Source organism: Haliaeetus albicilla, chromosome 4 (genome assembly GCF_947461875.1).
Source record: "Haliaeetus albicilla chromosome 4, bHalAlb1.1, whole genome shotgun sequence".
NCBI classification, from domain to species: Eukaryota; Metazoa; Chordata; class Aves; order Accipitriformes; family Accipitridae; genus Haliaeetus; species Haliaeetus albicilla.
In genome coordinates this window covers 28,661,781-28,673,469 of record NC_091486.1, presented here as the reverse complement: position 1 = coordinate 28,673,469, position 11,689 = coordinate 28,661,781, and the positions used below count along the sequence as shown (strand labels likewise).

The following is an 11,689-nucleotide window of genomic DNA, read 5'->3' as shown; positions in this document are numbered from 1 at the left end:
ACCCACTGCAAGTCCGATTTTCAGGGCTGGTGTGGTGGGTGTTTTGTCAATCCACTACTGAATTAAGTTGAAAGGAATAAATTTATTTAATAATTTGTATTATTTAATACTCATCAGCTAATGTACTAAAAAATACCAGAAAAATAGTAATAGGAGTAGGATTTAGGACTCTTGCAAGGGCTACCATTCACATGCCTGTGGCAGCTGGTAGAAGTGTTTTTATCAGCCTTGTTTGTATTGCAAATTCCCTCCGCACCTCCACTGTAAACTGCTGTTCTTCAAACTATTTGGCTGCTTTTTCCTTGCATGTAATTTCCTTAAAATATTTTAACATTGTCACATCTGCACAGGCAATGTCAGTTTCTTGAGGACAAATTCGAAGGTGTGTGGAAAGCAACGCATCAACTTGGGCTGAAACGAAAATTACTTCAGAAGAAAATTTCCTTTTAATAAGACTGTAAAATGTCACCTTTTCGCAGGTGAAGGCTGCAAGCCAGGTGCTGAATTCTGCAGACGAACAAACCCTAGCTTTTGGGTGAGATTTGTCCTTCAGAACGACTCCCGGGCTTTTCTGAGGCGCTCCAGGAGCGTTTTAGCTCTGCGTGCCCGAGGCAAGCCGGCGGCAGCAGCGCCTCACGCCCACGGCCTGGAAGCTAGGCGCTTCCGGCCCCGAGGGCGGCGGGGCCGCGGCGCCTGAGAAGGCGGCGTTTGGGGGTCCCCTTTCCCCGGGAGGGCGGAGAGCCTCCCCTCAGCGGCGGCTGCCCGGCCCAGCCCAAAATGGCGGCGCAAAATGGCGGCGCGGGCTCCCCGCACCGGCAGGCCCGCCCGCGCCCTGACGGACGGGCGAAGTAACGTTCCCCACCCCGGCGCAACCGGCGCTGGGGCTGGAGTTTGTGCGCGCCGGGTCTCGCCCCCGCTTTCCCTGGCGGAGCAGAGAGAAACGGCCGCTCCCCCGGCCGCCACCCGGCGGGGCGGGCCGAGGGGCGGGCCGCCGTCGCCGCGGTTGCATTCAAAACTCTCCTGGCGGGTAAGGGTTTCCTCTGCCCCCTTCCCTCCTTCTCCGGCCGCGGCGAGGAGCAGCCGCCCACCGTCCCGCGGGGCTCTCCGCCTGGAGGCTGCCGCCGCGCACGCAGGTGAGGGGGGAGCCCGCCCGCCCCGCTCCCCGCGGGCGCTGAGGGGCCGCGCGGGCGGGCGGTGGAGGGCCTGTAACGGCCCGCGGCGGCCGCCGCTGCCGGGAGCAGCTCGGGGCGAGGTGCGGCGCGGTGCCCTGTGTCTGCGGCCGGCAGGTCCTCCCGGGGGGTCAGCGGGGCGGGGGGCGAGGCCGCAGGTACGCTTCTCGGGGAGAGTGTGAAGTCTTGGCCGGTAAGTAGCGGCCGAAGGGAGGAATACGGGTGCTAACCCTGCTCGGTGTCGCTCTCTCCAGCTATGGCATCGTGGGAGGCAGCCGAAACATCCTTCTTCAGCCTGAGTGGCGTAAGAGAGCGGATGCGGGAGAAGAAAAAGGGTGCCTTGAGGACTGCGAAGTTGAATGCCTCGCTTGCATCAAAAATCAAAACGAAAATCATTAGTGAGTGTATTTTGCCTTGCAGCATGTGCAGAGGCTGGCAGCTACGTCAGCTTGTAACTGTGCCTTTGGCTGTGGCCGTGGTGGGCCGCGGTCTCTTACCCAGAGCTTGTATTTAACAGCTCCTTCTCTGCCTGTGGGTTTCTAGTGAATTCAGTACCCTGCAAATGAATGTCAAGTGCCACTTGAGGTGTCTGAAGGTGTCTGAGGTATCTGTGACTGGCAGGTTTGATGCAGACCCTTTGGAGCAGCAGCTGGGTGCATCACAGGCTGCTCTCGGCAGCATCTCAGATGGTGTTAGATGGCTGTATCTGGGTGACCGAGTCCTCAGGGTCCAAACAGCAAAAATAAGAGATGTGGAAAGTATTTTAGTGTAGATGCAATCCTGTGCAGAAGCTAGCCCAACTGTGATTTGTGTTTTATGGGGGAAATAATGCAATGATAGTGCACGAGATAATTTGGACTATCTTGGAAAAAGTTAGATGTTTCTGTTACTTTTATTTATTTGTTTTGAAATTGGGAAACATGGATCTAAATCTGCTCAAAGGCTGCTACAGGGGAAGGTAGGTTTTTCTCTCTGTTTTTGGATGGAGATGAGGACTCAGAGCTATAGGCGACTTGTTCAAAGTCAGAAGCATATCTTTCTAAACTCAGCACCTGAACCACACCATCATTCATTAAGAATTGAAGCAGTAGCTTGCTGACTGAGCACAAACCACTGAGGATGGAGAGGGTGTCTGTCTGAAGTGTTGCAGGTTATTATGGTAAGTTTTTCCTGCTGTTCTCTGGAGACCTCCATTGCTGGAAGGAATTATACTGCTGGCTTTGTGGGGCTATTGAGTTGTAGACATCCGAGCCTGAGGGAGGCTATTCTGGGAAGAGGAAGAAGTATGATGAGGGAAGAGGCGTGGATGAGACCTTGGATGCTGATTCTGTGCGATGCTTCTCTATCCCTTACAGACAACTCCTCCACTATTAAAGTCTCCCTGAAGCACAACAATAAAGCACTGGCCCAGGCCCTCAATGCGGAGAAAGCCAATGCGCAGCGGCTCACCCAGGAGAAGACCATCCTACAGAAGGAGGTGGAGCAGTGTCACTTCCAGAATGCTCTGCTGCGGCACAAGCTCTCCTTCCTGGTATGGCACTAACAGTGTGGTTGGCATGGGGAGAGGCAGTGGGCAAGGTATGCAGCAGTAGCATCTCAGCCTTGGGAGGACTGAGCTGTTGCTGATTGTCCATAGTATCTGCATATGAAAAATGTCACCATTCATTTGCTTATTCTTTATTCCAAGCTGTGTTCTCCCCAGAACACGCCTTGCTCTGGCTACCAGCATCCTTGTTGGAATAGATGTTTTGATTTAATGTCTTTATGGTTTCTCTCTCTTTATTACCTTGACATAGAATAACACCTTGAAAGAACTTGAAAACCTTGTGGCTGCAGTTAAGATGGCCCGGCTATCTGAGGTAAATTGTGGGAAATGTGAGCACACTGCTCTGGAAAAGGGGGCTGTGTTTGTCTCTGCCTTTTGCTTTGCGTTGCCTGCTCACTTCAGTGTTTGATGCTTCAACTATTTTTCTTTGCTTGCTTGAATTGTGCTGGCTGCATCCTCGTTTTTAGCTTGGTGTTAACAATTTCTGGGGGTAACTTCTTCTGTAGTAAAGGCTACAGTTTTAAACTGCCTTCTCTGGGTCATTGGCTGTATTGGCCAGTAGGCTATTCTGCTGTGACAGGTTGTGACTTCTTTTCAGTTTCTTTTTTTAAGTGTTGCCATGGCAAGTTGTGATAGGGAATAGGACACTTTCCATACATTCTGTCTCATGGGCGGGTGGGAAAATATTCCTGCTTCCTAGTCTCAGATTATCTGAACTAGTTTAACTTCATCCTTAAGCCTGTGGAGGCAGAATCTGACTTTGCTGCAATTTATTCCATAATTTGTGCAATTTTAAATGGGAGATGGTCACTGGTGGTATTTGGCATGCTTTCCGGGGTGAAACTGAGCTTCTGCTGTTTCTGTGCAGGGGGCTGCACAGGGGATTGCAAGAGCTTTAAACTACCCTTCTATTTCTTTGCTTTCCAGTCCTATACAAGTTCTGCATCCTTGTCCAATGGCCGGAAGAGCAGCATGACTGAAGATAGCTGGGCTGATGATATTGCAGGTGGTCAGCTTGTGAGGTGGGCCTTAAAATGTCGGATATTACCAAGCTTGTCCTGAATTTCTATATGCTAAACTTCCTCTTGTGTTTTACGTGTGTGCCCAGTTGTCTGTTTTACATGAGATGTCTTCTCTAAACCACCACTGCTTGATGTTTTCCTTTATTCTGTATCTTTCTGCTGCCATTCCTTGTCTTACTTGTTCTAATGCTAAGTCTACACATAAACTGGTCCTTCTCCCTCCTTTGTTTGAAAGCGCATTGCTTCTAGATAGTTTTTCCTTTGTAGCTGGTGAGCACTGCAAGATTTCCTCGAGTGAGTGAGTGTGTGCCATAGCTGGCTGCTTTGATGTTTGTTATGTATAAATGCTTAATAGTCATCTGCTTGTATGATGTAAACTTGTGTTTTGGAAAGAACCTAAGAGCAGGGTCTTTTAAAATATACTTGAAGTTCTGTTCTCCTCTGTTTAGTCTCCCCTTTGAACACAGGGGTGCCCTTGGAGCTGCCCACAGGCATATCTCTAAGCAGCTGTGTTGGTGTTCCACAGTGAGGTGAACCTGTGGTTGCAACCTGTGCACTGAGAGGCCTTACTTCCTTGTTGCCTCAGTGTGTTTTTCTCCTGCTTCTGTGTCCACAGCAGTGTGCTTTTCTTACAAGTTGTGCTTGCAGAAAAATGCGAAATCTGTCCTGGCTGGGTAGTGTGTGTTCTTCTGCACTTGAAGCCTTCAGAAATGTATTTCCGCAACTCTTGATGGAAGTGAAAGCTGTAGCTATTCTGCTGGATTCTAGGGCCTGTCACAGGTATGAAACATGCTCCATTGCTGTTTCTCCTTCTCACCAGGGCTGCAGGGATGCCAATGAGGGTGCCCATTTCCAAGCTGTGTGGTGCAGGACAGCAAGGTGGCAACTCTATAGCAGTACAGACATCCTCGCTAGATCTTCAGAGACCTGCTTCTACTGAGTCCCTGGAAATTGTGCCTGTTGCCTCCAAACACACTTTGCAGTCGCAGCCTGCTGAGAACCCTCAATCCCACCAGGAAGAGAATGGGAAGAAGCCGACTGAAGCAATGGAAGCACAAGAGGCTTTTCTCGATTCTTGCATCTTTGGAGGTAAATTTGCATCTTCTGCTGTTCTTCTGGTATGACTTTGCATGTCTGTGTTCAGAAATGAATGAGTGCAGTGCCATAGCTCCAGTTAGCTCCTAACCATCGCTCCAGCAGCATTTAATGACTGTTAGGAACTGCATGGTTCAGTGACGCTGATATCGCTAGAATTGCATATATCCCAGAATGGGATGTCCTGGTGGGGAAATTTGGCATGTTTGCAATAGCTCAAGATTGCTCATCAGGCTTTCTGAGTAATAGGCACTGAACTTACATAAGATTTTCAGAAACGTCTGAAGGTGCAGAATCTGACTAGATGCACGTCGTCTTTTCCTTGTGGATTTGCCATATAAATAATAACTCTCATACAGATCATGAGCATTCCTAAATATTAGGGCTGGTTAAGGGATGTTGCTCTGGGCTGGCTTTCTGTTCTGAGGGGAGCCAGTTGAGCAATTCTGTTACACAGTAAGTTTGGGGAGTCCCTGTAGAGACAAAATCATGCTTTTTCTATGCTCTGGATTTGTGGCAGTGTGTGGGGCGTGGCGTTTAGTGGTATAGAGAAAGCTAGCATTAGCCTGCTGCATTTCTCAGTCTTAGGAATGAAATTTGTTTTTCCAACAGAGGCCTTATGTGCCATGCAACAAAATCCCAACAATTTGCCAGCGCTCGCCTGGGAGAGTCATCCTTTTTCAAATGATGGCGATGAGATGGCAAAACGTTTCTTTGATCGTCTCTCACAAGGCCATGTTACTCAGAGGAGAAAGCGTTCCACCCTGTTTGCAACAAGCACTCCATCTTCTGGTGTGGATATTTTCCCATGTGTCAGTTCCACTCGGGCAGCTCAGCGGAGTATCACAAAGGACAGCAGCAGCTCCAGCAAGAGTAACACACAGCCACAGCTGAAATCTCCCAGCTCCCTGGTTTCACCTACTCAAACCCCTGTTATTCCTGATAGAAAATCTTTGGATAAAGAGATTTTCTGTGATCAGCCACAGGCTAAAGAAACTGAGCGTGGTGTTGAAATGGACGCCAGCTATAGCCAAGTCGCTGAGTTTGTTCCTGTGAAGGTTAAAAGCAAAGGTAATTGTAAAACTGGTGAGAAAACAACAGTTAAAAAAGCAAGCACAGGAAAAAAGAAAACAAATGCAATTAAAAACTATGCAGAAAGTAGTCCTGGTATAGCTCAGGGTGAAGAGAGTGCTCAAAATGCAAAGAAGCTTCTTCAGCCAAAAGTAGCAACATGTTCTAGTGAGTCTGAAGTTTCTGAGATGAGGCAGAATGCTTGTGTGGGGGCTTTCAACAGAAAGAGCAGAGACTGTGGTGTGGAGCAACATTCTGGCTCTCCTGATGAAGTCCAAGATCTCAGAAGAACATATGTGGTGAATCTAACACAGCTGCACAGTCTTGGAAATGGTGACTTACTGCAACAGGCTAAGAAGGAAGCTATTTTTGAGACCCAAAGTATGGAGAGCTTGTCAAAAAGCCCAGGTTGTACCTTTTCAAGTGATGAAGTTCTCTCAGGTGATTCCAGTCTACAAAACTCACTTTTCTTGAGGAAAGAGACCTCAGGTGTCTGTGCTTTGCAAGAGGATTCAAGTGTGAGCACAAAAAGCATCAGACAGAAAACCAACAGAAAAACTAGAGTAGTTAGGCAAAGAGATGACTCCGATGAGGAGAATCCGTTGAACTGTGTGAAAATACCAGAGGCCAAAGCTGAAGAACAGCCTAGAAGCAGCAAGACAAGCAGGAAGAAGACTGTTGGGAAAAGCAGTTGTAGTGATCAGAGAAATGAAGTGGATGTTTTTGGGCCATATGTAGATGTTCAAGAAGTAGCTAAGGAGAGCATGAAGGATTCACCAGGTGATGTTAAACGTAGCAGGAAAACTTATGTTGTCCATCCTTTGGATCTTGCAGGAAGCTTGGGTTGTATCCAGACAGATTTTGAAGGGGGTCCAATTGTGCCTCCCAGGTCTATTCCTGGGAGCAAAGCTAGCAAAATCCCCAGAGTTCAGAGGATGGCAGCTGCTCAGAGGAATAAAAACCAGCCAGGGAGCCTTCAAGAAAAGGGGCAAGCTAAAGTTGACAACAACATGAACACTTTGAAAAAAGATGCTTATCCCAAACCAAAGCCTCAGAGGAAGAGGAACACCTCTAGACTTCCAGAGACTGATTCCCCGGCCAGACAAAGTGATGGTGCCAAGGCGCTCATTGGAAGTTCAGCAGAACTTGAATCCAATCAAACTGTCCTGACGGGCAAGTTTTCCTGCATTACAGATCTGCTGTCTGAGCCAGATGCCTTCCTGGAAGAGCAGATAGCTAAGATACCACTTACAAATAATCTCATGGACATTTCACACAGTATTGAATCCTCTTCTGTGACCTGTTCTGCAGCTTTGCTTGTCAGCTCCAGGCTTACAGATGTACCAGTCTCCAAGAGCTTAAGTACTGAGGGCAACAGAATGCCAGAGAAATCCTCTGTTTGGCTGGAAAGCTCCCTGGTATTTAAAGAAAAGACTGCAGAGGAAATACTTGGGGAAAGAAACCAGGTTGAGTCAAGTTCTCGGAGCTCACCTTCACAGGAACCTGGTAGGTGGTAGGCTGGGGAGGGTACCTGTGTTTGGAGATGAGTGCCAAAAATCCATACAGCAAGTGCTTATAATTTTCTTTCCCTCCTCTCTTTTTTCAGAGTTAAAGATCAGTGTTCAATACACCATTTATACTTCCACTTGTGCTGGCCAGTCATTTCTGTGGCTGCATTTGCTTCTAGTTTATCAGCATTCCTGTAAGAATTTCTGGTCACTTGTGTGGATATTGGGAAAAGACTAGGAGCATGTGCTGCGAGTCTTGCTTTACCACTCTTGTTATCTACAGGGCATGCCTGTCAATTTAGAAAATCAATTACTCAAGCAGTTGAAAAGTATAATTTGATACTGACCCTGCCTACTAGAGTCAGCATTATTGGGGCACAGAATATGATGATGGCAGGTTTTTGGTCTAGAATGGTTAGTGCTGCAAGGTTTTAGACTTTATACCTCTAGGTGGTATCTTCAATGGAAATTCATCAGGAGCTACCTAAATTCTCTTGGTTGTGGTTTTTTTTGGTTTGTTTTTTGAAAGGATTTGGAGGGTGTATCCCTTGGCTGGTAATACAATAGTGAAGCTGAGCCTTTTTGGGAGCTTGCTGTTATTGGATACTCTGTAAAGAGAGTTGTTTTTGTGGGGTTTTTCCTTCCTGTAGTTGTCGACAAACAGGCCTGTTATAGCTAGAGTGGGCTGTACTTTGTAGAGAGGGAAGAAGTTGGTTCTTCTGCCCTCCGTTTCTTGGCTGACTTCACTTTGAAAGCTGCAGTAAACACTGGCAGGGTACTGTGCCTTCCTGGAAGTCTTGTAGGTTGTTTGGGTGCCATAAGCTTGCTTTTTCCTCCAGGCTGTAAGCTCCTGGACATTAGAACTATCAGCTATCATTTTTGTATCATTTTTCTACTACACCAGGGCCCAATGATACTAGCAGTATTAGTGACCTGTATTTTTTCCATAAGGAATGTAATTTGATGCATGAGTTGACTTTTGAAGAGCAGGTCTGGGATATTTGGACAAAAATGGTCTCCTTAGTTTAGAGGGAACATGATTGGATTCAGGATTGTGCAGTGTTCAGAGAAACCTGGTAATGCAGCCCTTCTCTGTTTGGCAGCTGTGTTTCTTAGGATATCTGGAAAGTATTTGGAAACACTTTGATCAACTCGTGTGAATGTCTCCCTTTGCAGAGATCAGGCCACTACAGGACTTGACCAATGCCAGGACTCTGTCTTCCTCCAGCTTGGAAGAAATGTCAGGGCGCTCATCCAGGCGGAGACGGGGCCCAGCCTGCTATGCAGAGCCGAAACTCAACAGGTTGGGCTTTAAACTCTTCCTTCCTATGACTGTCCCCATGCTGTAACCCCTGCTCTGCTCTCATGTGCTCACTCTCCAGGGCTAGGCCCCCTGTCACTTTGTTTGTCTTTAAGTTCTTCTTACCCTTTGTGTTTCTGTGACCCTCCTCTTCTACCACAGTGTGGTTAAACCAAAATTCTGCATTGGCACAGATGCATATGCAGGCTTCTGGTAACAAGCTACCAAAGATGTTATTTCCCTCACTGAAATGAGCACATCTCTTAGCAGACTGCATCTGTGGTACACCAGTGCTAATGAGGGATTAATGTGAGGATAAAATACAAGCTAAACAAAGACAGCTAAGCAAAACCCCTGATTTTACTTGCTGCCATTCTGTGATATCTAAGGTTTTATACAACAACTGAGTAATATTTCCATGTTAATAGGGTTTCAGTGAAGGGAATGCTAGGTTTTGAGGAGGGTTCTCCCCTGCAAGCAGACTCTATCTATATTCGCTTTTTCTGGCAGATATGAGTACCTAAACAAATAGCTGCATCTTTTCCCTAAGAAAATATAGATTCAGTGCATCCAATGGCTACTATACAGAACCATTTAACTCCTAAAATGATGACTTTGTTGTTATGATACTGGGTAATGCTATGGTTTTTTTCCTGAAAAGTGTCACAGTTTGAACTTTCTGTGAGGAGTTAGTTATACTGGGTCAGAAGGTACTCTGTACTGGTACAGCTGTTCCTGTACTGGACAAGGAACAAACTGTACCACTCAGTCATCTTATAGTGGAAGCATTTCAGTAAAATCAGAAACTTTAGAGACTGAAATCATACATGTATTCAAGAAAAACCTTGATGGTTCAATCTAACCCTTTTGGTTCTGCAGCAAACTGAGGCGGGGTGACCCATTTACAAACACAGAGTTCCTCTACTCCCCTCACTGCAAAACCAGAAAGAAGAGAACTGCCAAAGCCAAGGAAATGACCAAGAAGATCAAAGAGGAAAAAGAATGGCTTCCTGAAGGATGTCCCAGTGCTGAGGCAGGCAAGCTAATAACAATGGGAAGAGACATAAAGCCAGAAGTAAAATAGTGGTTCAGCAGGCAGCCCCCAAGCTCCTAGGGGCTTGTGCATCTCTGCTAGAATCTCTCTAATGATTTGTGTAGTTTATTTTTTATTAAACTATAAATAAAGTCTCCTGTGTGGACAGTATAAAAGCTTTGTGACATTTATTCCCGGCCCTTCCCCCCCACCCCCCATCACCTTTAAATGCTGGGGTGCTTGTCTGCAAAGTCTTTATGCACAAGTGCTTGTGGCACCATGGATAGCTAGTGGGCTCTGCCAGTTCTCTCCTGGCCCTACCCAAGCCTGGGAAGAGTACACCTTGTTGGAGGGCTGCTCTTCTGGCATTGCAGATACCCACAAGGGCTGCTGAAAGGATCTGAAAGGGTTGCAGCAGCCCAGGCTTTGACAGCAAGCAGAAGAGGCATGCTGACATGCTGCCTAGCATTACCTTCTGTAAAAGGTGGCTTCTGTACAGGTAGAGCAGTCCACTGTGAAGTCACATTTAGGGTTGACTACTGAAGCCTTGGAGAGCCCTAGAAGTCAGAGCTCTCTGCTGTTCTGGAAGGGGCCATGTCAGATAACTGATGTATCCCCTCTCACTGTATTTGCTGTCAGTGGGGATTTGCATAACTATGGAGTTGAAAACTGAGCCTTCCACCAGGCCTGAGCATACAATACCTAGGACACTGACGCACACATCTAACTACATCAGTGTCAGCACTAAAGGTAAGCTAGGCTATACTTTGATCAAAGACAACTTTTGCTGGGGTCTGCTGATGGAAGTGTTGGTGCAAAGGTCTATTACTGGTAGTGGGAGCTACAAGGGCCCTGCTCAAGAGCTCCATGAAGCAGGTTGTATGCTGTGAAGCAGACAACTGTGTTTCAGGAAATTCTGTGCTCTTTTCCATTGCAGACTGAGTGCCCACTGGCCTCCAGGACTTGGTTTTTTTAGGGTCTACTGGTGTCTACCTTTGAAGTTTATTGATATTAAATGTTTGAGGGAGTGGTGGGGAAAAGAAGTGATTGTATTAGTAGTAAAAGGGAAGAGAATGTGCCTCCTTGGAAGCAGGAAAAATGTTTCTTCTTTCTCTGTGGCAGAGCAGGGAGAGGGACACTCTATTCTTATGACCACACTTACTGCTTCTTTTCCCAACACAGAGACAAGTGTTCTTTTCTCTCCTCAGCACTTCAGCAACAGCCATCAGTTCACAAAGGTAGATGGGGTCTTGCTGTACTCTGCAGAGTCCTCCAGAAAATAGAAATTTTGTCAATACAGAGGGAAAATAGTGCCATCTGCAGTCAGGTAAATGCTACTCGATTGCTTACACTTAAGCTATACTGTCAAGTCATTAAAACAAAAAGTAGAAGATTTAAAAATGCACCTTTATTCAGTTTCCTGAAAGGCACTAGGCTTTCTCTGGTACTCTGTAACTCCAGAAGTGAGGCAGGAGCTAGTAAATAACAGGGAATTTATTAGAGGTGCTGTAGTAGTATGACCTGCCTGACTGTGACACAGTAATTTGAACTATGGCTGTCAGAAGCCAGGCAGGAACATAGATCTCCAGATGTTCCTGATGATTGTTTCCATTGCTTCTATGGGTCAGCAATGGGACTTTTTCCAGCTGCACTTCTTATAAGCTTGTGTTAATAACAGAATAGCAGACTACTGTGTTCATTCATATTGAAGGCACAGTGACAGCTGCTAGCAGTTGTAGAGCTGTGCTTCAAACACATGCTCATCCCCAAACAAATGTTAATACTAGCTGATCTAGTCTTAACATTGCATTTCTATCCTAACTAACACTTAAAGCTAGTCAGCTGCAGGGTAAGAATTTGTCTCACATATAACCAGTTTCTGATCTTTGTTGAGTGGTGATACATCAATTTGAGTTTATATTAGTCCCAAAATAAAGTTTCAGTG

General features: G+C 46.5%; 1 protein-coding gene across 1 annotated transcript; it reads left to right on the top strand.

Moving 5' to 3' along the window:
• Nucleotides 1-1,025: 1,025 nt before the first annotated feature.
• On the top strand, nucleotides 1,026-9,920 carry LOC104312087 (shugoshin 2). Its single transcript, XM_069781618.1, has 9 exons — nucleotides 1,026-1,133; nucleotides 1,424-1,567; nucleotides 2,525-2,700; nucleotides 2,966-3,028; nucleotides 3,643-3,737; nucleotides 4,558-4,826; nucleotides 5,445-7,409; nucleotides 8,588-8,714; nucleotides 9,591-9,920. The coding sequence occupies exons 2-9, from the start codon at nucleotides 1,426-1,428 to the stop codon at nucleotides 9,793-9,795; spliced, it is 3,042 nt and encodes a 1,013-aa protein (XP_069637719.1). The 5' UTR covers nucleotides 1,026-1,133; nucleotides 1,424-1,425; the 3' UTR covers nucleotides 9,796-9,920.
• Nucleotides 9,921-11,689: the final 1,769 nt, after the last annotated feature.